This window comes from Natrix helvetica (genome assembly GCF_964273705.1).
Source record: "Natrix helvetica genome assembly, chromosome: 16".
Classification (NCBI taxonomy): Eukaryota; Metazoa; Chordata; class Lepidosauria; order Squamata; family Natricidae; genus Natrix; species Natrix helvetica.
In genome coordinates, this window is record NC_138563.1 from 5,645,456 (window position 1) to 5,672,892 (window position 27,437).

Consider the following 27,437-nt stretch of genomic DNA (forward strand, 5'->3'; position numbering starts at 1 on the left):
TTTGGGTTAGTTCGGTTCCTGCTTCTCAGCGACCCCTATGGAATCCAAATTGCCCCACAAATGAAGTTTTGGCAGATGTGCAATGGGCTGCTTTGATTCTCCAAGGAGGGGAATTCTGGGAGTTGGAGTCCACCCATCTTAAAGCATGCTGGCTGGGGAATTCTGGGAGTTGAAGTCCTCCTATCTTAAAGCATGCTGGCTAGGGGATTCTGGGAGCTAAAGCCCACCCCTCTTAAAGCACGCAGGATGGGGGATTCTGGGAGCTGAAGCCCACCCCTCTTAAAGCACGCTGGATGGGGGATTCTGGGAGTTGAAGTCCACCCCTCTTAAAGCATGCTGGCTGGGGGATTCTGGGAGTTGAAGTCCAGCCATCTTAAAGCATGCTGACTGGGGGATTCTGGGAGCTGAAGTCCACCCCTCTTCAAGTTGCCAGGATTGAGAACTCTGCATTAATCCTGGCACTGCGGTGATTTTCATACCATAAATTTCATAACACGGATCGCTTTCATCCATTTGATGCAAAAAAAATCTCATTTTAAAGTACACTCATAGCAGTAGGGCAAATATTTGGGGGGTTTCTCTTCCCCACCTCCACAATTCCACAAAGGCTAAGCCATTTGTTGCCTTTGATGGGAAAAAAAAAATTAGTGGAAGGATTCTTGTGGTTAAGAATGAAGTTGGTGATGAGCTGAAATCTATCTTTCAACTCTTAAAAACAGTTTCTCAACCTTCCTGCAATCAGGTCACCGCTCAGAATTACCTAGTTAAACCCTAAGTTTTGGAAAGGGAGTAACGTCGTTTTTTAGTGAATAAAATCCCAGTTTTGCCATAATTATTCATCAGATCTGTTTTTAAAGCCCTGGTCAAAATTCATTTTGGATCCCCCCTCACCCCCCACCCTCTAGGCCTGCAAAGCTCCCTAACCCCTATGTTAAATAATAATTAGCAAATTGTTTGAAAGTGAATCTTAACTTCAGGACTGCCTGAATCCGACACCTTTGCAAAATTTAGGGGACTGTTTTACACAATGTGGCTTGAATGCAAAAGTTGCTCGGTTCCCATCGGCCTTTAAAACCTTGTTGATTTTTTTTTTTTTTTGCTGCTCCTCTGACGTATTATATTTTCATTTTCTTGGAGCACAGCTCAGTAATCTTAATAAGAGACCTGGCCCTCAGCCTATCAGATAAGAGCTTCCGGTTTTCAGGGAGTGCGTTGTATTTTCGACAAGGGGGAGCCCACGCGGTGAGAGTTTAATAGAAGCAATTAAAAAGGCGCCTTGGTGTCAGACGCGGGTTTGAAAACCTGGCGAGAAGTTTTAATTTTATTTCCTTCCCGTCATGAATAAATTTGCTCCTTTTGGCACTTGTGTGCCAGCCCTTGCGTTGCATTTTGCAGTTGGCAGCGAAGGTCGGGCGATGAATTTTTTTTAGGACAGAGTAGAAAAATTAAAATGTCTTTCCTTGATACAGGTAGTCCTCGACTTACGATGGCAACTGAGGCCAGGATTTCCACTGTTAAGCGAAGAGGTTGTTAAAGTGAGTTGGATCTAATTTTACGACCTTTTTCGCCACCGCTGCTCAATGAAACACTCCAGTTGTTAAGTAAATCACCCGGTCGTTGAGCAAAAGAAAGAAGGGAGAGGGTACGAAGGAAGGAAAAGAAAAGGGAAGGAGGGAAAGAAGGAAAGAAAATGGAGAGAAGGAGAAGAAAGGAAGAGGAAAAGAAAGAAAAAGGAAGAGAAGGAAAAGATGCACAGAAAGAAAAGTAAAGGGAAAGAAGGAAAGGAAAAGATGCAGAGAAAAAATGAAAAGGAAGGGTGAAAGAAAGGAAAAGGGAAAGAAGAAAGGAAATGATACAGAAAGAAGAAAAGACGGAAAAAAGGAGAGAAGAGGGAAAGAAAGGAAGGGATACAGAAAAAAAAGAGAAGAAAAAGATGCAGAGAAAAAGGGAAGAGGGAAAGAAAGGAAAAGATACAGAGAAAGAAAAGGAAGGGAAAGAAGGAAGGAAGAGGGGAAGAAAGGGAAAGAAGAATGGAAAAGATGCAGAAAGAAAGGGGAGAGAAGGAAAAGGAAGGGAAAGAGGAAAAGACAGAAAGAAGAAAAGGGAGAGAAAGAAAAGACATGGAAAGAAAAGGAGGAAAATCGAGAGAAGGAAAAATGCAGAAAGTAAAGGAAGGGGGAAAAGTGAGGGAAGGAAGAAAAGATGCGGAGAAAGGGAAGAAAGGAAGCGTTGGAACAGGATTGTGTTCCGGTTTCTGACTTTTTCAAGAAAACGCCTCATTTCCTCTGGAAACTCCTTTTGCCTCTGACGTTTCCCCCTCAGCCTTCGGGGCACGCATGCGAAAGTCGCCACCCCACATCTGTGCAGAGAGCAGTTGCCTTCTGTGTATGCTGCCTCCTGGCCTGAAGGCACTTCTCTTAATGCTGTCCTTCTCGCCCTCAAATTCCTTTCCCTCCGAGTCATCCTTCCTTCTCGGGGGGCCCAAGACGGCTTCGCATGAATTTATTTACGATTGCTAAAACCACTTTGAGCAACCGACAACATCTGCCAAAACAGCTGCTGCGTTCGTTCTTGCCCTACGTTAACTCAGAAGAGAGTAGAGCTGGGAGGGACCCTTAGAGGTCTTCTAGTCCAGCCCTGTGCTCAAGCAGGAGAACCTGTACCACTCCAATAAGAATAGAGCTGGAAGGGACCTTGGAGGTCTTCTAGTCCAGCCCCCTGCTCAAGCAGGAGAACCTGTACCACTCCAATAAGAATAGAGCTGGAAGGGACCTTGGAGGTCTTCTAGTCCAGCCCCCTGCTCAAGCAGGAGAACCTGTACCACCCCAATAAGAATAGAGCTGGAAGGGACCTTGGAGGTCTTCTAGTCCAGCCCCCTGCTCAAGCAGGAGAACCTGTACCACTCCAATAAGAATAGAGCTGGAAGGGACCTTGGAGGTCTTCTAGTCCAGCCCCCTGCTCAAGCAGGAGACCCTATACTATTTCAATAAGTATAGAGCTGGAAGGGACCTTGGAGGTCTTCTAGTCCAGCCCTCTGCTCCAGCAGGAGAACCTGTACCACTTCAATAAGAATAGAGCTGGAAGACTGACTCTTCTTAGATGTGAATGCGATAAATACCAATTGTCCTCAATTTACAACCGTTCATTTAGTGACCGAAGTTACAACGGTGCTGAAAAAAATGACTTATGGCCATTTTCCACACTTACGACCGTTGCAACATCACCTGTGGTCATCTGATTTACATTTGGATGCTTGACCACCGGCTCATATTTATGACGCTCGCAGTGTCCCCGGGGTCTGATTTTACGACTTTTTGGCTTTCATTGTTCAAACGAATCACGGCTGTTGTTAAGTGAAACATGTCCTTAAGCGAGTCCAGCTTCCCCCATTGACTTTGCCGGTTGCCAAGCGCCCGGATTTTGTTCGTGAGAAGACGGGGGATGTTCCAATGTTGCAACCGTCTTAAGAGTGTGATTGTAGGTCTCTTTTTTTCAGGGCTGTTGTCACTTCGGTCGTTAAACAAATCGGTTGTACGTCGAGGATGGCCTGTAATTGAAAAGGGAAGACAATGCATTTTTTTGGAATCTCACGGACGCTCCTGAAAATACTCATTTCTTTAGGGAAGCTGTTCTAAGAATGAAGCTGCCCCATAGATAAGCCCCTTATCTTGGATCAGCCAAGCTGGCATCCTGTAACACGAGATAGATGACTCAGAAATTCAGCATGAATCTGGTTTTTACATTAGAGATTAGGCCCAAAACTGGCTTCTTTGATTAGCTGGCGTTCTGTTGTGGCCTGGCAGCCGATTCAGACAGTGAGGAGGGTTGGGGAGGAACATGGGCCAGTCCTGGAGTCTGGGGAAGGCTCTGATGTGGGCTCTGTGTCGGAGGCAGAGAGGGGGACAAAGCCGTCTGACAGTTATCAGCTGCCTTCGGAGTCAGACATCAGTGAGGCAGAAGAACAGCTGGAGCCTGTTCCCAGTGTGCGCATGGACAGAGCTGCCAGACGAAGGGAAGAGCTAAGGATCAGGGGTCGACTTGGGAGTAAGGCCACAGGTGGACGATGAATGGCCCCTCCTGTAGGGAATAAAAGAGGAGCAACAGGGGAGTGGAGTTTGCAGGAGACCATTCGTTCACTTCATTGGTTCGCGACTCTCCGAGACTCCTGGCCAAGTTTTGCAGAGATCGGCCTGGCAGCTCTCCAAGCCAGGTCGTAAGTGTGAAAAATGGTTATAAGTCACTTTTTGTAGTGTCGTCGTAACTTCAAACGGTCACTAAACAAACTTGTAGATTGAAGGACTACCTGAATCAAGCCAGCGAGGATAGTATAAGGGCAGGGGTTCCAAAACTGACAGTGTTAAGACTTGTAGACTTTAACTCCCAGAATCCCCCAGCCAGCAGGTTTTAAGATGGGTAGACTTCAACTCCCAGAATCCCCCAGACAGCACCCTGGGAGTCAAAGTCCACAGCTCTTAAAGTTGCCAAGTTTCGAGATCCCTGCTATAGAGTCTTCTGCTCGAGCAGGGGGTTGGACTAGAAGACCTCCCAGGTCCCTTCCAACCCTACGTTCTTTCTCTTTGTTCGGGTTAACTGACCCTTCCGTGTATCTCAGAGGATGGAATTTCCAGTGTAAAATCCGGGTGCGATATTACCCAGAGAAAAAACAAGAGACGAACGAGGGGGAAGGAAAAACAAACAAACACGTTTCCTTTTGCTGTTGGAGAAAATCCACTTTTCCCCCTGAATTAATTTGAGAGATTTCTGGATTTCCCCCTCCCCTTCTAATGCTCACCCGGCTCTTTCCTCCAGTGACTCAGGGACCCTTGGCGAAGGCTTTCCCTCCACCCCCCTCCCCCAAATGGGCTGTTTTTCCTCCCCCAAATGCCAAAATCTTGAAGTCATATCGGAGAGGCACGTCAGAAGTCAGCTGGCCATAATCTGCAGAGCGAAGGTCAGCCCAGCCTGAATATTTCTCCCCCCACCGCCTAGCCCAGCCCAGCTCACCCGGGACCCATCCTGGCCGTAGAGGAAATCAAAAATCAAGATTTCCCTTGCCAAAGCTTTCCCGTTAAGCGGCGTTTCTGCAGAAAGCCCTTTGTAAGCGCAGGAAATGTATTTCCCCTTAAATCCTCAGTGTTCGTGCATTAATGCGTATGGAGGTTTTAAAAAAAATAGAGGTAGTGTTTAGATTCGTTTAGTGACCATTCGAAGTTGCAACGGCGCTGGAAAAAGAGAGGTGGGCCATTTTTCAGCGTCTGAATTTGGTTCCCATGACTGCAGAGATGCTCAAGGGTCACGAGTGCGAAGTCCGACCATAGGTCAGTTTTTACAATACAGCTGCTGCCTTGAGTGGCGACCCCCATGGAGCCTGCAAATTTAGGTTGTTAAAAGTAAGACATTGATTAAGGGAGTCTTGCCCCGTTTGGCGACCTCTCTTCCCACCGTTCTTAAGTGGATCATTGCAGTTAAGTGAATAATATTGTTACGTGAATCTGGTTTCCCCATTGATTTGTCAGAAGGTCGCAAAAGAGAATTGCATGACCCCGGGACAATGCAACCGTCATAAATACGAATCAGTTGCCAAGCATTTGAATTTTGATCACCTGACCACTTACGGTCGTTAAGTGTGAAAAATAGTCCTGAGTCACTTTTTTCAGTGCCGCGGTAAATTTGAAAGGCCACTAAAGAAACTATTGGAGGGCTACCCGTTCCGTTGTAACTTTGCTCACTAAACAAGCTGGTCGTAAGTCGAGGACTCCCTGCGCAGAGTCCTTCCAGTGCTCGTAGCTTGTTCGACCTCTTACCAGGGATACAGTTAGTAAGTTCAGAAGTTTAATTTTCTTCACCAGGCAGAGGGCAGCTCAGTTGTTAACTAAACAATTGTTGCTATGGCAAAGAAAAATATTGAAATACAAAATGTGTGTCTAGAAGGGGAAGAGCAGAGAAGGGGGAAGATCGGCGACGGGGCACGGATGTTGGCCACGGGGCACAGATGTTGGCCACAAACGGCAGTTGCCGACATGTATATATTTATTTTTCCCCTCTGAATAGGGAATGTTTAGGATTCACACCTCCAAATAGTGTTTCTCAACTTAGCAACTTCAACGTAGCTGGACTTCAACTCCCAGAATTCCCAGCTGGGATGTTGAAGCCCATAAAGTGTGCTGAGGGGAATTCTGGGAGTTGAATCCTCCCATCTCAAAGCATGCTGGCTGGGGGATTCTGGGAGTTGAAGTCCACCCACCTTAAAACATGCTGACTGGGGAATTCTGGGACTTGAAGTCCACCCATCTTAAAGCATGCATGCTGGGAATTCTGGGAGTCTAAGTCCTCCCATCTTAAAGCATGCATGCTGGGGGATTCTGGGAGTTGAAGTCCACCCATCTGAAAGCATGCTGGCCAGTGGATTCTGGAAGCTGAAGTCCTCCTATCTCAAAACCTAGAGAATTCTGAAAGTTGAAGTCCATTCACCATAAAGTTGCTGCAATTGGGAAACACTGCTCTAAATTTTGTTTTGTGATGCTAGAAATTCAGATTGGTTTTTGGCATGATGTCATTGGCACAATGCAAAATTAGAAACCCAGTTTCAGGATAGAGAAATCAAAAGTTGCAAGCATTCAACAACCGCCAAGGATGAATTCAATGCAAGGTTTTGTAACACGGGGCATTTTCATCGAATCTCTTCCTCTCTTTATCTCTCTCCCGCGTGATTTAGAATCTATAAAAGCTTCCCTGATTCTTGCAGCCTGTCATTTTAAAATTCCCCTTGATTTAAGTCAACCGGTGGGAAAATTGTGAAGGCAAAGCAGAAATTGTTGTCCCAGGAAAAAAAAAGGCTTGATTTAATTTCAACCAAGCCACCTTGCAAACTGAGTCAGGGTACAGATAGTCCTCGACTTACCACAGTTTGTTTAGTGACCGTTCAAAGTTACAACGGCACTGAAAAAAGTGAGTTATGACATTGTTTCACACTTACGACCATTGCACCATCCCCCGTGGTCACGCGATCAAAATTCAGATCCTTGTCATCTGATTCATACTTACGACAGTCGCATCGTCCCAGGGTACGTGATCTCCTTTTGCGACCTTCTGACGAGCCAAGTCAACGGGGGAAGCCAGATTCACTTAGCGACCATGTGACTAACTTAACAAACCGCCGTGATTCACTTAACAAAAGTGGCAAGAACTGGGGCAAAACTCACTTAGCAACAGTGGTAAGAAAATAGGGCAAAATTCACTTAAAACGTCTCACTTAGCAAGATAGGTTTTGGGTTCAATTGTGGTCGTAAGTTGAGGACTGCCCATATGGCTCCAATACCGTCCTTGAGATCTTGATACTGTACATTTTTAGATGATCCAGCAAACTCATTTCCTCAAAGCAGATCCTGAATCTGTTTATTTTCCACTCAGTTTCTCTAGGGACGGTTGCTTTTATTATTATTTTCCCCCGATTCTTCCGAAGTTGCAGATGCCGACACATGGAAATGCGATCAAGGAAAATAACCTTCCCAAGTATTCTGCCTATAGATCCCTTAATTGCATTTTAACGATTACGGCAATCTTGTGAGGATCGCCCCCAACGGAAATCTAAATGCTAAATTCTCCTAGGCCACCCAAAGCGCGGCTTAAATGTTTGTTGTTGTTGAAATCTCTCACTTTTGAACCTGGCATTTTATTTGTTCCGTAGCATTTGAGGACTTAAATGGATAATAACAGAGCAGTACTTCTCAAAACCCTTTGGATGCTGCTTCCCCAGACACACCTGCAAAAAAGGAATTTAACAGGCAAAGCAACATCCCTCCTGAAATTGCACATTTCCCCCAAGTTGAATAGAATAAAGTGTTGGAAGGGACCTTAGAGGTCTTCTAGTCTAACCCCCCCTCCCCACTTAGGCAGGAAACCCTACGCCACTTTAGACAAATGGTTATCCAGCATCTTCTTTAAAACTTCCAGTGTTGGAGCATTCACAACTTCTGGAGGCAACTTCTGTTCCACTGTTTAATTGTTCTAAATATCAGGAAATTTATCCTTAGTTCTAAGTTGCTTCTCTCCTTGATTAATTTCCACCCATTGCTTCTTGTTCTACACTCAGGTGCCTTGGAGAATAGCTTGATTCCCTCTTCTTTGGGGCAGCCCCTGAGATATTGGAAGACTGCTATTCTGTCTCCCCTAGTCCAGTACCACATACAGTATACTGTACCTGTGTATTTTGTTTTTCTTGCCTAAATGTAGAACCTGACTTTTTCCACCATTGAATTTCATTTTGTTAGATAGAGCCCAATGTTCAAGTCTGCCAAGATCCTTCTGTATCTTAAGCCTATCTTCCGGAGTGTTGGCTATTCTTGCCAGTTTCTTTTTGCAAAATGGGATTGCTTTTTTAAAACTGCAAAGAGTTTAGAACAGTGGTTCCCAACTTTTTTTTGGCGATGCCAAATTAGCATCTCTAAAATCCTGTTCCTTCCCCGCCCTGTGACATATAATTCTTACTTTACTCAAAAAGTGAACTGTACTCACATGGAGGAAGGCTAAACAGCCATTAACTTGGTTTAAGCAAGGTTCAAATTGCCCCCCATTAAGAATCAAATTGCATGGGCCCCAAGTTGAGAACCATTGGTTTAGAAGGACAGATCAATAGAGCTACTTTTGAGAAGAATCATATTCTCTTTCTGTCTTCAGGTGGAACCTCAAACCATGGTTAAACCAATCTAGTGTTTAGAATAATAGATCTAAGATCCCCTCAAAAAGTATCTGAATGCTGGCAAGACATTCCAGACAACCGATTTGTCCATGATGACATATGGTCTCCTCCTCCTACCTTGGGCAGAGAGGGGTTTGGGCTACCTTCAAGGTCTATATTTGTATTATTTTCTATTTTTTTTAAATTCCTTTTAAAAAGCAACCTAAACTCTAAAAGAGAAACATCCTAAGCTTGCCCAGAGACAGTAACTCCCCAAAACGGTTTGGAAAAATGTTAGGCTCAGCATCTCACATACATCAGGGTTAAATCGCAAGCCATGGTTTTAGTTCACTAGGAAAGGACCGGTCAACTTTGCATCCCCTGTGAAAGGAAAACTCTCACAAGTGCTTTGGGTTTAGACACAAATCTTCGATTTGCAAACTGTGTGTGTGTGTGTGCAAACCACGCACACCCTCACCCTTGAATAAGCCACGACCGAGCCAGCGTTTGACCACGATCGAGCCAAAAGAAGTCAGGATGGGAGGGCAAAAGTTTGTCAAGAAAAATTTCCAAAGTGAGAAATCTCTCTCTCTCCCTCTGTTTTTGTGTGTGTGTGTGTGTGTGTGTGTGTGTGTGTGTGTGTGTGTGTGTGTGTAGGGGCGGGGCTCGGAGAGGCGGTCGGGATTTATCGCAGCCAGCTCGGATTGGCTGGGGCGCGAGGAGGGGCGGGGCCGAAGGGGTGGCGAGCGCAGGCCGGCGAGGCTTTTAATCTTTCTGCTGGGAATTGATCGTGGGAACGCAGCTCGCTTCGCCTGCTCCGCTCGGCTCGGCTCTGGGTAAGTCTTTTGCGCAAGGCAAGAAATGCCAAATTGCATGCACGGAAATCCCTTGTTTTTTCCCCCCTCCCCCTTGCATTTACTTCTTTATTCCTCTTTTTTCCCCCCCATTGGGAAGTAGAGAAAAGCGCTCTGCCCATGTTCAGAGAAGGTCTTGCTGGATTCTCCACGTCCGTCCTTCCGTTACTGATTCCCAAAGCGGATTAGGTCCGATTTTTGGGTCTTCCCGATTGGGGCCTGGGAAGAAGAGAAAGCGCTCTGCCCATGCTCAGAGGCTCAGAGAAGGTCTTGCTGGACTAAGGCCACCATTCCGGTGGATCAATTGCAATCCTGAGACTCCACGTATTCGAGTTTGGGCGCTCCGGACGCGCTTCCCACGTTCCCGCGGGGCGTAACGTGTGAACGCGGGGTTCATCTCCCCCCTCTTGTGAATTGAGTGACAAACCCGCATTTTTAAATATAGTTTTGGCTTCTGGGACGCTTCCCCCTCGCTCGAATTCAAATAATGTGGTGCTTAAACTTTTTTTTGGGGGGGGTGAGTAACTTGGGAGCCCCCAACGCTAACCATGATTTAAAGTTTGCTTGGGCTGTTTTTTTTCGGGTTTTTCCCCCCTCCCTCCCTCGGGCTGGCTCGCTTTCTGTTATGTTGTAATATATATATTTTTATTTGCGATCCGTTTCCGCAAGTTTGTTTCTTTCTTTCCAAACACTTCAACCTCGGCAGCGCTCCACAAATGCAAACAAACAAACCAACATCCAGAAAACCCAATAAAATCCCCTTTCGGAAGCCCTGCTCTCCGTCCCCCGTCCCCCGTCCCCTCCCCCCTCCTCTGACCCAGGCTGGATTAATCTTGGTCTAACCCTGGTTAATTGGCTTATAGGAGCCAGGATTCTCATCCTCTGGAGAATTGCTGCTCAGGACCATAAGCCAATAAACTTAGTTTGCTGTGGGGGGGGGAAGTGGAATCGCGGTGTGGGTTTGTGGGGGAGGGGGATCCTGAATTAAGAGGGTCATGTGAACCCAGCCAATGTTTGGCAAACGGGCTTGGGGGTTGTCATCTGTAATATCCTTTCCCTGGTCCCAACAGCAGACAAAATAGGTGCCGCTCATCCAAATTTGGGGGGGTGGGGGGATGATGGGCTGCTAGGATTTCACTGGTTGGTCTTGTAGGAAAGCTTTCCCTTCGAAAAGTGTACAACTCTCCTGGGTGCCTGCCCAGTTTTGCCTCTTTCCCTGGTAGACTGCTCCTGGACCTGGAGGCTCCATTAACGGCTTAAAAGAGCCATTTGGTAGGCTTCCCCTGTTCCTCTCCCGCCTTACCCCAAATATTTCAACCTGGCCTCATTCCCCCCCCCCCAGCCGTAGATATGGGGGGGGGGGTCCTTGATGGCTGCGTGTCACTAGGGGGGTGAAAAATTGGAGGGAGAAAACTCTGCGTTGTGTGTGTTGTGTTATGTGTATTCTGAATCAGCCTTGCCCAAGCTTTCAAACAATACCCCTCTTTCCAAAATCGTGACCCATCTGGGAATTGCTAGTCCGACATCCACTGAGCAATATCTGATCGGAGAAAACATTCTAAAATTAAAGGTCCAAAAATATTGTGGGGTTTCTCTCCCCCCCCTCCTTTCCTTTCAGGTAGTCCTCGACTTAAAACGACCACAATCGAGCCCCAGATTTTCCGTTGCTGTGGAAGACATTTTGTCAAGTGAGCCTTGCCCTGTTTTACGACCTTTCCTCGCCGCCGTTGCTAACCGAACCTCTGCCGTTGATGAGTTAGTGTGTGTGTGGTCGTCCCCGTCCCGTCTCCCCCCTCCCCGGTTGTAAAATGAATCTGGCTTTCTCCCCCATGGACTCGATTGATCTGAAGGGATGCAGGAGGGGAGCATGTGACCCTGCAGCCGTCGTAAATATGAGTCAGTGGCCAAGGGCCTGAATTTTGACCGTGGAGATGTTGCAACGGCGGCCGTAAGTGTGGGGGGGAAAAAAAGTCATTCCCTTTGAACCATCACTAAAACGAGCTGCATTGCAACCACAAAAAGCATTTGACCCTTTGGCAACCTCCTCCCCTTTCAGCCCCCCCCCAAACCAACGTGGGTGGGGGGGCATTTCTCCCCCCCCCTTTCCTCTCTTCTGTGCAGGAAGATTCTGGAAAGCTTTTAACAAGCACGACAACGAGACAACAATGCTTGTGCAAAAGAAGCAGAAAAATCAGCCAGGGCAAAAAAACAAAAACAGGCCTCTAGTTTGGGAGCCGTGTTTCGCACCCCTTGGCTATATTTGGGACGTGCAAGGAATCGGCAACCTGACAGCTCGGGGGTGGGTGGGAAGTTGGAGCATGTGTGTGTGTGTGTGTTGTTTTCCAGATGTTGTAACGCTGAGCCTTACGCAACAAGGGTGGAGTCTTCTTAACTCTGATCATTCCAAACCCTGGACATATCGGTCAACACACACATACACTCTCTCGTGTGTGTGAGCGGATTGACTCACATCCCAAGAAAACGACGTCATGCAGGGGGGGGAGGGGGAGCACCCTTTCCTCATCTCCCACCCTGCTGGGCCCTGTTCAACTCCATGGTCCACGAAGACACATACACAAACACACACACACACGCTGCCTTCCTTCCCATTGCATGCAGCGTGCAAAAGCTTTTGGTGCAAACCCTCTATAGTTTACGTTCTGCTTTGCCCCATCCTGGTTTAAGCTGCAATTAAGCCAGGGCGTGGTGGGGGAGCGGGGGGGGGGGTTAAGTTGAAGATCTTCTTAAAATGGATACGGAAAAGTTGGGTGTGGGGATAATTGTGGCTTGTTTGGGGTTTTTTTAGAGCTGGCCTGCTGGTGGATTTGCGGAACAGCTGGGCTGGATTCGTGCTCAGGATTTAACTAGGGATCAGATCTTAAAAGAGAGGAGGGGGGGGGGAGTCTGGATTATCCTTGGGTGGCTGCAGAGTTGTGAAAACGAGGCGGCTTAAAGTACTAACCAGGTTTACCCGTGTTTGCCATGGGGCGGGGGGGAGGGTGCGTTGAGGATATTTCAATGCAATCGCCAATTTTGATGCGTTTGAGTTGTTCTCGCGGAATGTTTTTGATGCGTTTGGGTGCTTGTTTCTGCCCCTTGCACAAAGTTTGGATTGTGGCTTGTTCAAACCCCCACCCCACCCGGTTTATGGCTCGGCGATCAAAGCCACCCGTGAAATTCCAGGCTTGTCCTTTCGAACGCAGACGTAGAAGGAAGTTGCCGAAATTTTAAGGGATGATAGAAAATATTTTTAAAAGTTTTGAGCTACGGAACTAGCGTTAAAGCCACGTTTAACGGTGGTCCTGGCCGGGCTCACAACTTGGGTGTGTGTGTGTGTGAAAGTCAGATAGGAAAGGTTTTTATGTTGCGTTACCGGTTTGGCTGGGAGGTTTGTTGTAAGACACGAAGTTGTGTATATTTTTAGTATAAATAAATGCTTCCTGGTTAAGCCAGCGGGCTCTATTAATCCGTCAGGATAGGATTACGTTGAATTGTGGTTTTTGTGTATTTGTGGGATGAGGTTTTTAAGAGCCACTTCCCATCCTCGGTCAGCCCGAAAGTTCACAATTGAAAATTTCCATGAGTTTGCCCTTTCATTCACAGACAGGTAGTCCTCAATTTACGACCACAATTCCAATTTCTATCGCTAAGCAAGGTTGTTTAACGGGGTTAAGTCAATTGTGCCCAATTTTACAACCTTTTTTGTGTGTGCCAAGGTTGCTAAGCAAATCCCTGCAGTTGGTAAGTGAATCAGGTGGCCGTTCAGCGAATCCGTTTTTCCCCCCGTCACTTCTCGGAAGCTGCCTGGGAAGGCCGCAAAACGGCGATCGTGACCATCATAAATATGTGGCAGTTGCCGAATCGTTGGGTTTTGATCATGTGACGGTCGTAAGTGTGAGGGCTGGTTGCAAACCACTTGTTTACGTTCAAATGGTCGCTAAACAAATGTGGCTATAAAGTGAGGATGGCCATTTCCAACATCCTGTGGCCATGATTTTTGACGTTTTCTGGCAAAAATAAAAAAAAGCTCATGGGGTAAAATGGATCCGCTTAACAACCGTGGCAAAAACACACACACATAGTGTTCCGTTTAATGACTACAGTGACTTAACCAAGGCTTGATTACGGCCGTAAATCGAGGACTGCCTAGAATAGCAGTGGAAAAAACCCATATCTTTCCTCTCTATCTGTAAGGTCATAACCTGGGTCAGAGGAGGAAGGTTGAGTTGGTTTTTCAACTCAGCTGCTGTAAAAACATTGGGTGTGGCTCCGAATCGCACGGAAACTGCTAGAAAGATTAAGCGGGCACGTTGGCATAGCTGGCAGGCTTCCCGGCCTGGTTCCAGTTTGGTCCACATTCTTTGCGGTGCTTCTTTGGAAGCAGAAAATCTTTCGCTGTTTTAGCAGCAAGAATAAAACATGGTGGCCTCAAAAGAAAACGATTGTTAATCAGAATAATATTGGCTGTAGGGAGAGGTCGGAGCAAAAAGAAGGGAGGGAATAGAAGAGACGGAGGGAAGGAAGGAGACTGGAGAGATGAAGGGAAATAGGGGAGAGCGGAGGAAGAAGAGAAGAGAGAAAGGAAGGAAGGTCAAAAAAGAGGTTAGGAACATAAGGAAGGAAGGCACATTAAAGGAAGGAAATAAGGAAGGAAGGTTAGAGGAAGGGAGACAAGGAAGGAATAGAAGGAGGGAAATAGGGAAAAGAAGGAGCGGAGGAAAGTAAGAAGAGAGAAAGAAAATAAAAAGGAAAAAATAAAGATGAAAGGAAGGAAGGTTACTGAGAGGAAGAGAGAGAAGGAATAGAAAGGGATGGATGGAAATAGAGAAAAGAAGGGGAGGGAGGAAGGAGAAAGAAGATGACGGGAAGGAGAAAGAAGTTAAAGGGAAGGAGAAAGAAGATAAAAGGAAGGGGAAAAAAGATGGAAGGAAGGAACATAAAAGGAAATAATAAAGATGGAAGGAAAGTTAGAGGAAGGGAGAGAAGGAAGGAAGGAAGATTAAAAAAAATAAAGATGGGATGAATGGGAGGGAGAAGGAAGGAAAGAAAAAAAAGAAGGAAAAAATAAAGATAGGAGGGAAGGAAGGAAGGAAATAAAGATGGATGGAGGAACGTAAGATGAGAGGAAGGAAGGAAGATAGATGAGAAGGAGAGGGGGAAGGCTGGCTGGGGAATTCGGGCAATTGAAGTTGAGAAATATCGGTGTCAGCCAAAACTGCAGAGGTGACCAGATGGACCTCAGGCCAGGATGCGGCCCTTGCCAGAGGCCCAGGAAATACAGTCCTGGGTACCAGTCTGTCCGAAATAGAATTAACTAGAGATTCATCCCTTGGATGCAGAGCAACAGGTGATAATTTCAACCATTGCTGTTTTCAAACTTGGGTCTGATTAGGTGAAGAAAAGTTCATCCGGAAGGAACAGACACAAAGGAAGGCTTTTAATTACGTTTAATTAAAAAGGTTAAATTAAAGGAAGGGTTCCATTAACTATTAAAGCACAGAAGTCACTTTTATGGGTCAATGACAGCTGGGTTTTTTGTATCCGCAAACATAAGACACACACGTACAAATACTTAACGTGTTTGTGTGTGTGTATACGCATATTTTTATATAATATAATAAAATGAAATGAAGTGCAAGAGAAAAAGGCGAAAGAAAAACAGAAACGAAAGAAAGAAATAGAAATAACTTTGGAGCTGCTTTACAGCAATTATAACTCCGTGGCTAAGACGCTGAGCTTGTCGATCAGAAAGGTCGACGGTTCGAATCCCAAGCGCCGCGTAAGGGAGTGAGCTCCCGTGACTTGTCCCAGCTTCTGCCAACCTAGCAGTTCAAAAGCATGTAAAAAATGCAAGGAGAAAAATAGGAACCACCTTTGGTGGGAAGGGAACAGCGTTCCATGTGCCTTCGGTGTTGAGTCATGCCGGCCACATGACCACGGAGACGTCTTCGGACAGCGCTGGCTCTTCGGCTTTGAAACGGAGATGAGCAGCGCCCCCTAGAGTCAGGAACAACTAGCACATATGTGCGACGGGACCCTTTACCTTTTACAGCCATTCTAACGATGGTTGTGAGTACTTTGTACTTTATTGTCTCATCAAAATTGTGAATCGTAAAAGTCCATAAGGACTTTGCAGTCAGCGATACTTGACTTTTCTCCCATCACACAGACCAATTGAACCCTCTCAAAATAGAAAACAAAACAAACGAGAGCTGGAAGGGACCTTGAAGGTCTTCTAGTCCAACCCACTGCTCAAGCAGTAAGTTCCATCCGTGTTCCCCAACTATTCCTCTAGGGTGGATCCTGCCAAATCTTTCCAATCACAGTCGGCTTCTCATCGGGAGCTTAGGGGATCCCAAATTAATCTTTTTTTGCACCCCCATATTTTAGATAGGGGCGCAATAGCTCAGCGATTATTAAAGACCCTGAGCATGTCAGCCTGGATTCGAGACCTCCAAAAGATGGGGTGAGCTCCAGCTCCTGGCCACTTAGCAGTCCCGAAAGCATCCAAATCCGAGCACAGATAGTCCTCAACTTACGACCGCAATTGAGCCAAAAGTGTTTGTTGCTAAGTGAAACATTTGTTAAGTGAATTTTGCCCCATTTTACGAGCTTTCTTGCCATAGCAATAGCGGGTAGACTTATATACCGCTTCACACTGCTTTACAGCCCTCTCTAAGTCAGCCTCTTGCCCCCAAATTTTACCCACCTTGGAAGGATGGAAGGAGGACTCAACCTTGAGCCAACTGTCGAAACTGTTCGCAGTGTGCAGAGTTAATCACTGGGAAGGAAGGAATTGAAGGAAGGAAGGAAGGAAGGAAGGAAGGAAGGAAGAAGGGAGAACTAGCAATAGACTTATATACCTCTTCACAGCAATAGCGCTTAGACTTATAGTGCTTCACAGCCCTCTCTAAGCGGTTTACAGAGTCAGCCTCTTGCCCCCAACAATCTGGGTCCTCATTTTACGCACCTCGGCAGGACGGAAGGCTGAGTCAACCTTGAGCCTGATGAGATTTGACCTACCAAACTTCTGGGCAGCCGGCAGAAGTAGCCTGCAATACGGCACTCTAACCCACTTCACCACCTTGTTAAGTGAATCACCGCAGTTGTTAAATTTAAAACCACAGTTGTTAAGTGAATCTGGCATTGACTTTGCTTGTCGGGAAGCTCGCAAAAACCACATGACCCCGGGACCCTGCCACCGTCAACAACGTCTGTCAGTTCCCAAGTGTCTCAGTTTTTACCATGGGGAGATGCTACGGCGGTCGTTAAGTGTGAAAAACCTTGATAAAGTCACTTTTTCTAGTGCCGTGGTAATTTTGAACTGTCACTAAGCGAAGAAGTATAGTGAGTCGAGGATTACCTGTTGCTAACATCCCAAGCAGACTCCTTCCAGGCTCCTTTCCCCGCACAACGAGCCAGCGAGGCGGGCTAAGTGGCAAAGGGATGTTGTGAAGGACAGTGGCCGCCCTGGGCCACCCAGGAAGCTGTCTCAGAGCTGAGTCAACCTAATGATCATTCCGTAATTATCTCGGTTAAAAGCTGGGTAGGACTTAATGCAGCTTGAATCAAGCAGGTGGGAAATAAATGGGATGGACAGGTCAGCTCGAGAGCAAGGTTTTATGGCCTATTTTACAAAAATAATCATTGCTTTTGCGATTGCTCTTGTTTACTTTAATTCAGAACGAAAATTACAGGCGGTCCTCGACTTACGACCGTTCGTTCCGCCGCCGTTTTGAGTTGCGATGCCGCTGAGAAAAAAAGTGACTTGGGACCGGTCCTCGCACTTGGGACCATTGCGGCATCTCAGGGTTGTGTGATCACCATTGGAGTCCTTCCCAGCTCAGGCTTCTGTGTGATGGCTCACTTAACGGCCATGGTTTCGCTTAACGGCCATGGCAAAAAAAATTGGACGAAGTCACCTGATTTCACTATTTACTTCATTGGATGCCTTATTTAAGGACTGTGCTGTTTAACGGCACATTTTCCTTTCCCTGGGCTGGCCATTAATTGTGGGCCACTTATAAAGCATCGTTAATATGAGCCAGTTGCCAAGTGCCTGAATTTTGATAAGTATGGGAAATGGTCATTTATTTGTATTTATATATACCTATATACATATACATATACATATACATACATCATACATACATACATACATACATACATACATACATACATATATAATCTATGTATCTCTTTATCATATATCTATATCTTTATCTTATCAATCTTCTGTCTATCATCTATTATTGATCTATTATTGAACTAACTATATTATCTATCATCTATCATCTATAATCGATCTATTATTGAACTAACTATATTATCTATCTATCTGTCTATCTATCATCTATTATTGATCTATCTATGTCTTCATCATCTATCAATCTATCATGTCTATCTATCATCTATATCTATCTAAATATCTATCCAAATATCTATCTAAATATCTATATCTATCTTTCTATCTATCTGTCTGTCTATCATCTATTATCGATCTCTCATCTATCGATCTATCTATCCATCCATCTATATCATCTATCGATCAATCATCTATCGATCTATCTATCATCTGTCTATCTATTATAATCGATCTATCTTCTAACTATATCTTTATCATCTATTCTCAACCGGTATGTGTCTATCCATCCATCTGTCTATTCATCCATCCATCCATCCATCCATCCATCCATCCATCCATCCATCCATCCATCCATCAAACCTAACTTTGGGAATGGAAGTGGCTCAGGGGCTTTGCAGACGGATTTTCGGTGAAGTGGTAGGTGAGAAGAAAAAAAACATTGCAAGGCGGAGCAAGGAAAAGCTAGAACAATCAGATAAGAGAGGACATTGCCCGCAGCTGTACAATGGGTGGAGAAAGAAACCCTCCCTGGTTTCTCAGGGTGTAAAAAAAAACAGGAAGGAGGTTTCTTCCTTTTAGCCTGGCAAGATTCTGTTAATGTAGCCGTGCCATAAAATGGAATTAGCTCACCTGATTGTGCTTCCTGTCTACCTGGGAAGGCTGACAGTTGCAAGAGCCGGAGGGCCTCGTTCCAGTGGGACTGCATCATGGCCTGGAATTGGCTGACCATCTCAGCCCACTGAGCCTCCAGGCGCCGGTACCTGGCCTTGCACTCCCACAGGTCTTCCCTCTGCTTGGAAAGCCCATGCTGGTAGTCCTCACTGAGGTGCTTCTGCTGAGCCTCCTTCTCGGTCAGATCCAATGTGAACTGAGCTGTTTTGCCAACTCTTTCTCCTGGGGGCTGCTTAGCTCCGGCAATTGCTTCCTGTTGGGGCCCTAAGGAGCCCAGAGCGGCTGGGAGGGGAGGGGCAAGTGGAGGCTAGCGACGCGCCCCTCAATGTGAGTGACATTGAGTTGGCCACTCCCACCTAGTCACATGACCACCTAGCCACGCCCACCCACCCGGTCATTAGGCAGATCATATTAGTGGTCCGCGGGGTTTAAAATTATGAATTTAGTGGCCCCTGAGGTCCGAAAGGTTGGAGACCCCTGATTTAGAGGTCATGATCAGCCGGAGATGACTTCTCTCCTGAAATCAAAGATCACACAACAGCTGCCTGCCAAGAGCTGGGTATAAATCCCTGACTGAGGGATCCGTCCAGCCTTCGGAACTGATTATTTTAATTTCACAGAGCTGTTTTTATTTTTCCCCCTTCAGTTCCTGGCACGTGGATGAGATGATGGGACTCGGCTGAAAATCCTGCCAGGTTCTCTTTCATTTTGAAGCACGGGAAGAAGCGTGGTTGATCAGAAGACGTTCAGAATGGCGCCCAGGTGTGCCTACTGACCATCGTCATATCCGTGGATCACACCTGTGGATTCTTGGAAGCCTCACACCGAAAGGGGGAACCCCTCCCCAGAAGACCCCTTTGCGCTGAGCGGTTTTGGGGAAATTGGTCTTTCCGAGGTGAGTTTTTCTTGTGTTTTTATTTTGTTTGTTGATATCCCACCTTTATTGTTTTTGCGAACGAGACAAGGTGGCAAAACGATGCCAACGCACCTCCCTCCTTCCGTTTTTCCCACAAGAACCCTGCGGTGTGAGAGTTGGGCTGAGAGAGACTGGCCCAAAAATCACGCAGAAGGTTTTAATGTCTAAAGCGGGACTAGAATTCACCGTCTCCTGGAGATTGGCCTGCAGTCATCTGGATGGCTCTAATGCCTAAGGCCGGACTAGAACTCCCAGTCTCCTGGTGATTGGGCTAAGAGGTCACCCAGTCTACTTTCATGCCTAAGGTGGGACTAGAACTCACCATCTCCTGGTGATTGGCTCAAAGTCACCCGGATGGTTTTAATGTCTAAACTAGAACTCCCAGTCTTTTAGTGATTGGCCTAAGAGGTCATACCTAAGGCGGGACTAGAATTCACAACCTCCTGGTGATTTGTCCAAAGTCACACGGATGGTTTTCATATCTAAAGGGAGACTAGAACTCCCAGTCTCCTGGTGATTAGCCTAAGAGGTCATCCAGTCTGCTTTCATGCCTAAGGCGGGACTAGAATTCACCACCTCCTGGTGATTTGCCCAAAATTACCCATCTGTCTTTCATGCCTAAAATGGGGACTAGAACTCCCTTTTTCCTGGTTTCTAGCTTGGAGCCTTTAACCACTAAACTCAAACGTGGCGGGATCCAGTTAGGACAGATATAGCTCACTCGATTAGCTTCTGACGGTCCACCCTGACCCTTGAACCCTCGGTTTCTTCTCTTCCCCCTTTCTAGTGTTAGGCAAGATGGCTGCCACCAAAGTGCCCATCTATCTGAAGCGCGGGAGCCGCCGAGGCAAAAAGGAGAAACTGCGCGACATTCTGTCTTCCGAGATGATCAGCCCTCCTCTAGGAGATTTCCGGCACACGATCCACATCGGGAGTCAGGGGGAGAACGACATGTTTGGGGACATCTCTTTCCTTCAAGGCAAGTTCCATCTCCTGCCCAGATCGGAGAAGGTGGACGCCGACGGGAACGGACACTACATGGTGCCCTTCGAGTTTTCGCGGACTTCAACGCTCTCGGGATATGAGCCGCTGTCGTTGGACATCCCTTCGCCACTGCTCAAGAACGCCATTTCTCTGCCGATCATCGGCGGCCTGCAGGCGCTGACCTTACCTTCCGCCCAAGCCCCGCCCAAGCCGCCCCGTCTCCACTTGGATGAGAAGGACCATGCTGCTCCGCCAACGGAAGCCCACGCTCAACATCTGGCCAACAACGGTTGGGCTTCCGAAGCCCTGGAGGCCTCCAAGCCCTCTGCCCCTCTGAACGGCTTTGCCGAGGGGCAGAAAAGAGGCGAACCCTTCTTAACCCACGCCGGATCCTTGCTCTCCCTTCACGTAGATCTGGGACCCTCCATTTTGGATGATGTTCTGGGGGTGATGGAGAAGCACCAGACTTTGGATGTGGATGTGCAGGACTCTGACAGACAGGAGATTCTGACATGAGGGCATGTCTGTGAAAGGACTCCTAAAAACAAGGCCGTTTGTGGAAGAGGGTCGTTGTCGTTGTTGTAGAGTGAGCTCTATGAAGTGGAAGTTGAGGGTCTGTGGGTACATCTGAGGAAAGACACAACTTAAGAAGGGTACCCTTGCTTCCAATCACTCCATTAACTAACTTTGACGTGTTGTGCGTCGCAACTCCCGATGTTGACTTTTGCACCCTGGGCACAACAACGTCCTCCTAAAGAAGCTTTCTTGCCCCTCCTCCAGCATAGGTGTGCTGGAGGAGGAAGAAGGAAGCGCATGGGAGATATAGTCTGCAGTTCCACCATACCTGGAAACATGTTCCTCCTTCATCATCACCCAGGAATTCGATTTAAGAATGGTACTCTTGTCCCCAGTTTTCCATGAACTAACTTTGATGCATCCCAATGTTGTCAACGAAACTGCTTTTGTTGTCCTCCTCCAGCACAACTGCTGGAAGAGGAGGAGGAGCATGGGAGATGTAGTCCGTAGTTCCACCCAACCTGGAAACACGTTCCTTCTTCGTCACTGCCACACGGCCTAATCCTGCACCACAAATTCCTAATTATGGACACATCCTTCTTTACCTAAAGGAAGAAGGCGGACGGACGGGGGGAAAACACAAATCGTAGCAGCCAAAAGTTGTGTCGGTGGTACTTTTCTTTTTGTGCAACGGGGACGGTGGGAATTAGGTTAATGTTGGCTCAGTCGCCTACGGTTGTTAATCGGCCTTCGAACACCAAGAGGCCATCTGTGTTGCAATGGAAACCAAAATCAGAATCGGGCTAAATTTCAGCGGTTTTGATTTTAAAAAAATTGAAGCGTCACAGCTCTCCTTGGGGTAACGAAGGCTCGGGTTTCACAATGCACAAAGCCCCCAAAAATGTAGCTTGCACAATTTCTGGCTTTACGGCATCTCAGAATGCCGAACAGATGCTTGCGCACATTTTCCAAATGTCCCCTGTGTGCTGCCAATTTGTGATTTTATTTTATTTTTATTTTTTGATGGGGAAACGATGTGATCCCTGTCGAAGCCACCATCTTCGCCATATGTCGGAATTAAAGCTTAAGTTGAGCCAAGGTAAAGATCTTTCAAATCTTTTTGGCTGAAATTTGGAGGGGTGAATTTTTTTTTGAGCGAACTGCACATACACAACCCAAGTCAGAAAAACACACCACTTCTCCGGGTACGGCTGACACTTACAACTGTTTTCTTGGGGGGTGTTTTCCATTTATTTATTTACTTTCTTCCCCCCCCCCCCTTTCTTCCTTCTTCCCCGAGAGCCTTGCTAACGGTTTATCCGACATCTGCCTCCGTGTCCAGGATAACCTAGAAAGATTTGTGGAGCGTGTTTTCAAGAGAGGCACAAATGCATCCTTCCTTCGACCAACAAAAGGACGCTTTGTCCCTTCGTGGTTGTCATCACGCTCCTTTTTATCCTGTCCATCTGTTGTTGTGAAAGCTGTTTTCGCTTGGGGAGAACGCGCGTCTCTCTTGCATAAGGCTGACGGTCCTTGCGAGATGCAGAGAGGCCTGGGTTTGAGAGATTTGAACCCCCTGTTCTCTTGAGCCAAGGAAACGGTGTCTAACCGCTCGAAAATAAATTCAGCGGGGCCTCTTAAATCGGTCGATTTATTGTGATTTGGCCGAAGCGCCTAATCCAGGATTTCAAACATTGCCCAACGATGCAAAAGTTTGCTCTTAAAAGTAGCAAAATTTTCATAATTTAGAATTGTATCCATGTTTCAAAATTTAATTTTTTGGGGAGGGGGGGAAGAGAAGCATTGGTGGTTTTAATGTTCCCAATTAATTTCTGGGCACCCTCTTCTGTTTTTCAGGCCCTGCTGTTTTCCCTAAGGCAGCTGGTTTATTGTTCAGCTGGGGAGCAAAAAAAAAAAAAAAAGGATAAAAAGCAGAAAACCGTTGCATGTTGTCAATCCCACATCCGTCGTTTTCTCTCTTTGTTTTCGCAAAGTCGGACGCGCTCTGAACGGAGAAGGAGCGTTGGACTTTCTATTCTCACTTTCCCCCCCCCCTTTTCAAAGTTTTAAAAACGAGCGAAAGAGGAGTTTCACAAATCAGTGCTCTCCTTTTAAGCCGGGAGCTGCTTTATAGATCGCTTTAGCTTCTGTTAAAGAGTTTGAATGAATTATGATTTGTTTAATCATGGATGAGCCGCAATTAACAGCATGTGTCCTGTCGCATTTTGCAATTTGCAACGGCCGAGTTTGCGCTACGCAGAGCCCAAATTGGCTGCGGTTGAGTGCGGTGCGCGAAGGCAACCTTTTCTTTCTACCTTGCAATAATCTTGGGGCAGGGAGTTCCACTGTTCATCAGGAATGTTTCTTTTGGTCTCCTGATTTTTTCTCTCTCTTTCATTTGGCCTCCCCCGAATGACCAAACCAGGCTGGCTGTAGTTTTGCCATATTTTGGCTCTTCACTTTTAATGTACGCTTTGCATTGGGACGGTTGAATCAAATCCCTTAAGGAGGGTTACTACAAGGAGCAAAATCAGCTCTTCTCGTTTGAATTTTTGTTTTGTCTGCAGTCATTTTATCTTTTGCCTGCCCGATGCCGTGAGTCTCCTTTCTCCGTGTGTCTCATCTGCAAAAAAATCCTTCTAAATAATCAAGATGATTTGACCTGCTGCAGAGCAAAGCACTAGCTTCAAAGCGCCCGCAGGGATGGTGAAAGGCCTCCTCACATGCTGATCGATAAGTGCTTGATCACACCTGGTCACGCCCACCTTGGCAGACATTTTGTGAGCAAGCCCACAGGCAGGCTTTTCAAATTTACAAGCATACTTTTCTAGTTTTTGAGTAATTTCACAAGGAAAGTTGGGTCTCGCCGCGTAATTTTTTGGCAAATCCTAGGAAAATTGTCGGGGCAGCGTTGATTGAAGGAAAACGAAATGGCCCCAGCAAAGAAACAGTACTTGCCTCGGAATTTTTCCAAGAAAGAGAAGTTGGTAAAGGCCATTCCTGAGTTGGTTTGCTGTAAATTCCTCTTTTATAATATTTTCGTCCGTTTACAAATTTGAAGGTTGCGAACACATGGTGTGCAAACTGGGCACAAAAAGGAAAGTAATCGTACAATTCCTGTTATCCATGAGTTCTTTAGAGAAAGTCCTTTTTTCCTTCTCTGCAACACACACAGAATCTTTCACGCATTCACACAGCACAACTTTGGGAAAATTCTGGTCTCGGGTGTGGTTTTATTGGTCGAGGGCTTTTTGTGTCTTCCAAAAACTACGATGGTCGAATCACGTATCGCTAAAGTTTCCAAACTTGGCCACTTTTAAGACTTGTGGACTTCAACTCCCAGAATTCCTCTGGACTAAGCCATCATATCACATTTTATAGTCTTGGAGACCATCTAGTCCAGTATTTCTGGAAGCTGGCAACTTTTAAGCCGTGTGGACTTCGATTCCCAGAATTCCCCAGGTGGACTTCGTCTCCCAGAGTTCCACAGCCAATGGAATTATGGGAGTCGAAGTCCACACATCTGAAAATATCCAAGTTTAAGCAACACAGATCTAGTCCGACCTCTTCAAAGCACGAGTGTTTGAATTTAGCATAGTCTGTGTGTACCCCAACCGTTGAAACTCTTGGTTTATGGCATGCTTTTTTTTTCAATAAACAAAAGTTAAATTCTGATTTAATGTGTACATATTTAAGTTTAGGTTCAACATTAGGAATGGTGACTATTCTAATAGCTATGAAAAACGATAGCTATTGGTTTATAAAGCAGTTTGCCACTGTTTTGTTTGCTGCTAGTTACTATGAATTATATGGTGCCGAGATGCCTTCTCCTGAATTGTTGTTTTTTTTTTAATTTGATTTATATATCCTGCCATTCTACTCCATTAAGCACTAACAGACATTGTAAAAAGTTAATAAAAGCATAAATTAAAATGTGTTAAAATGAGCTGTGCCAACGCTGAGTGTTTTTGTTTTGCGGTGACGATTTGGAATAACAAGAGTTGGAAGGGACCTTGGAGGTCTTCTAGTCCAACCCCCTGCCTAGGCAGGAAACCCTACACCACTTCAGACAAATGGTTATCCAACATCTTCTTAAAAACGTCCAGTGTTGGAGCATTCACAACTTCTGGAGGCAAGTTGTTCCACTGGTTAATTGTTCTAACTGTCAGGAAATTTCTCCTCAGTTCTAAGTTGCTAATACTTTTCAGAGTGGAACTCCGAGTGATTTTGGGCTGAAAGGCCCAACTGCATCTTTTCCATTCAAGTAGCCTCTTTCGTTTATTTATCTAAAGAAAAATGTTAACATCCATTTTGACCACTCTTAATCCTAGCTGTTTATTGAGACAAAAGTGTCCAAATTTCGATCATGTGGCTATGGGAAGGGAATGTGGGCAATAGGTTGTAAGTATGAAGAACGGTCATCGGTCACTTTTTTTATATGCCGTTGTAACTTTTTTTCTATGCCGTTGTAAGTAAGCTGAGGACTACGTATAGATGATTTCATACAAACTTTAGAAACAACATTTTCCCCCTAGGGATGTTTCAATGGAAGAGAGAAACCTTATTCTTTCAAAGCAGCCCCTAATATTACCGTGTTTCCCCGAACATAAGACAGGGTCTTATTTTCTTTTGACCCCCGAAATAATCCCTTGGCCTTATTTTCGGGGAAGTCTTATTATTTTTGAGGTACAGGAGGCGGCGAGCGTGGTCACTTCATGGCTGCTGCTGTGTTGCAATATTTTCAGGGACGGCTTATTTTAGTGCAAATGCTAGATTGGGCTTATTATCCGGGGAGGGCTTATTTTCAAGGAAACGGGGTATTTTCCCCAAGACAGTGGCTCTTAAAAAGTTCCTTCCAAGCAAACAGAATGAATTATCAACGTGGAAAAAAAAAAAGAGGAATTCATTTCCCTTCCCCTCCTCCTCTTTTCTGCTCCATATGCCAAGAAAGTGTCTCGAAGCAGCTGTTCCACGAAAACATACGATATGCACAGAATTCCTAAAGGATCCCGAAGGAATGTGGATTTTAATCCAATGCATGGTCAAAAGGCAATTTCCGGAATTAAATTATGCAGACTCTTTCCTTTCTCTTTCCTTAAAACACGCAGAAATGTTTTAACTGCCTATTTCAAGGAGCGTTTTAACTGCACATTGAAAAAGGGTAAAAACCTCTCCTCTGGCCATCTCCCCTATAAATTTATTTTTAAAGTGATGGGAATCTACACACACACACCCTTTAGCGATATGTGATTTGACCATCGTAGTTTTTGGAAGACACAAAAAGCCCTCGACCAATAAAACCACACCCGAGACCAGGATTTTCCCAAAGTTGCGTGATCCCCTTTTCAAACTTACAAACTTACAAACTTTTACAAAGTTGCGTGATCCCCTTTTCAAACTTACAAACTTTACAAACTTTTACAAAGTTGCATGATGCCCTTTTCAAACTTACAAACTTACAAACTTTTACAAAGTTGCGTGATCCCCTTTTCTGTCAAGCCAAGTTGACAGAGACGCCCGATGGACACAACAACTCTGTTACTCATCCTAGACAACTTGAAGGCAGGTGGACTTCAACTCCCAGAATTCCTATGCTGGGTGTGGAATTCTGGGAATTGAAGTCCACACCTCTTCAAATCCCTCAGGTTGGGAAACACTGCTGGAGTAACACAGGTGTCCCTCAATATACAACAGTGCATTTAGCTTGACCATTCAAAGTTGCAACGGCATTGTGAAAAAAATGACTTACAACTGTTTTTTCACACTTACGACCGTTGCGTGGTCACAGGCTCAAAATTCAGATGCTTGTCAACTGCATTTCATATTTGTGATGGTCGCAGCGTGATCTCCTTGTACGGCTTTCTGATTCATTTAACAACGGTGGCAAGAAAGGTGGGTAAAACGGGGCGAAACTCAATTGGCTTAGGCAAGAAAAAACTTTGGGCTCCATTGTCATAAGTTGAGGACTACCTGTAATAGGTGCTGTGTTAGAAATAAAAAAAGATGAGCAATGTTAAAAATATGGGTGGTTTTTTTGGGGGGGCTGAAACCTCATTGAAAGGGTCTCAGGGACCCCCGGATGACTTCAAACATCACTGCTGACATAAACTCACAGATCCGCTAGAATAATTATAGGAAGGGATCAGATTAATTTTGACAATGGTCTGCCACCTTCTGGCTTGAAAATGATCATTCTTTGCAACTTTACAAGGCTTGGAATTGCCACTTAAAGCAGTAAAAAAGGAAACAACAGGTCAAGATGCATGGAAGTGCAATTGTCGTATGTATAAGAAAGCTGCCAGGTTGGAAAAAGGAGGAAATATAGAGAAATCAATTGAACATGGCATTGCACCGCCATTTTATGTGTGTGTTGTGTGTGTTGCATTTTTGCTGATAAATAAACGGAGAATAGTGTAGATCTACCCTATTATACTAGTCTCCATTTATTTATCA

The 27,437-nt window shown here is 45.7% G+C and overlaps 1 protein-coding gene and 1 long non-coding RNA gene across 2 annotated transcripts; one reads left to right on the plus strand and one right to left on the minus strand.

Moving 5' to 3' along the window:
* Nucleotides 1-19,214: 19,214 nt before the first annotated feature.
* On the plus strand, nucleotides 19,215-24,930 carry CDC42EP2 (CDC42 effector protein 2). Its single transcript, XM_081967781.1, has 2 exons — nucleotides 19,215-19,463; nucleotides 20,272-24,930. Exon 2 carries the CDS (start codon nucleotides 20,283-20,285, stop codon nucleotides 20,982-20,984), a length of 702 nt encoding a protein of 233 aa, XP_081823907.1. The 5' UTR covers nucleotides 19,215-19,463; nucleotides 20,272-20,282; the 3' UTR covers nucleotides 20,985-24,930.
* Nucleotides 22,940-26,983, minus strand: LOC309399711. The gene is made up of 2 exons (XR_014176559.1): nucleotides 26,441-26,983; nucleotides 22,940-26,382 (listed from the first exon to the last, which is right to left on the minus strand). It is a non-coding gene; the product is annotated as an uncharacterized lncRNA (long non-coding RNA).
* Nucleotides 26,984-27,437: the final 454 nt, after the last annotated feature.

Excerpts from the sequence above, each read along its gene's own strand:
- CDC42EP2 (XM_081967781.1), top strand. The coding sequence starts at position 20,283 with ATGGCTGCCACCAAAGTGCCCATCTATCTGAAGCGCGGGAGCCGCCGA.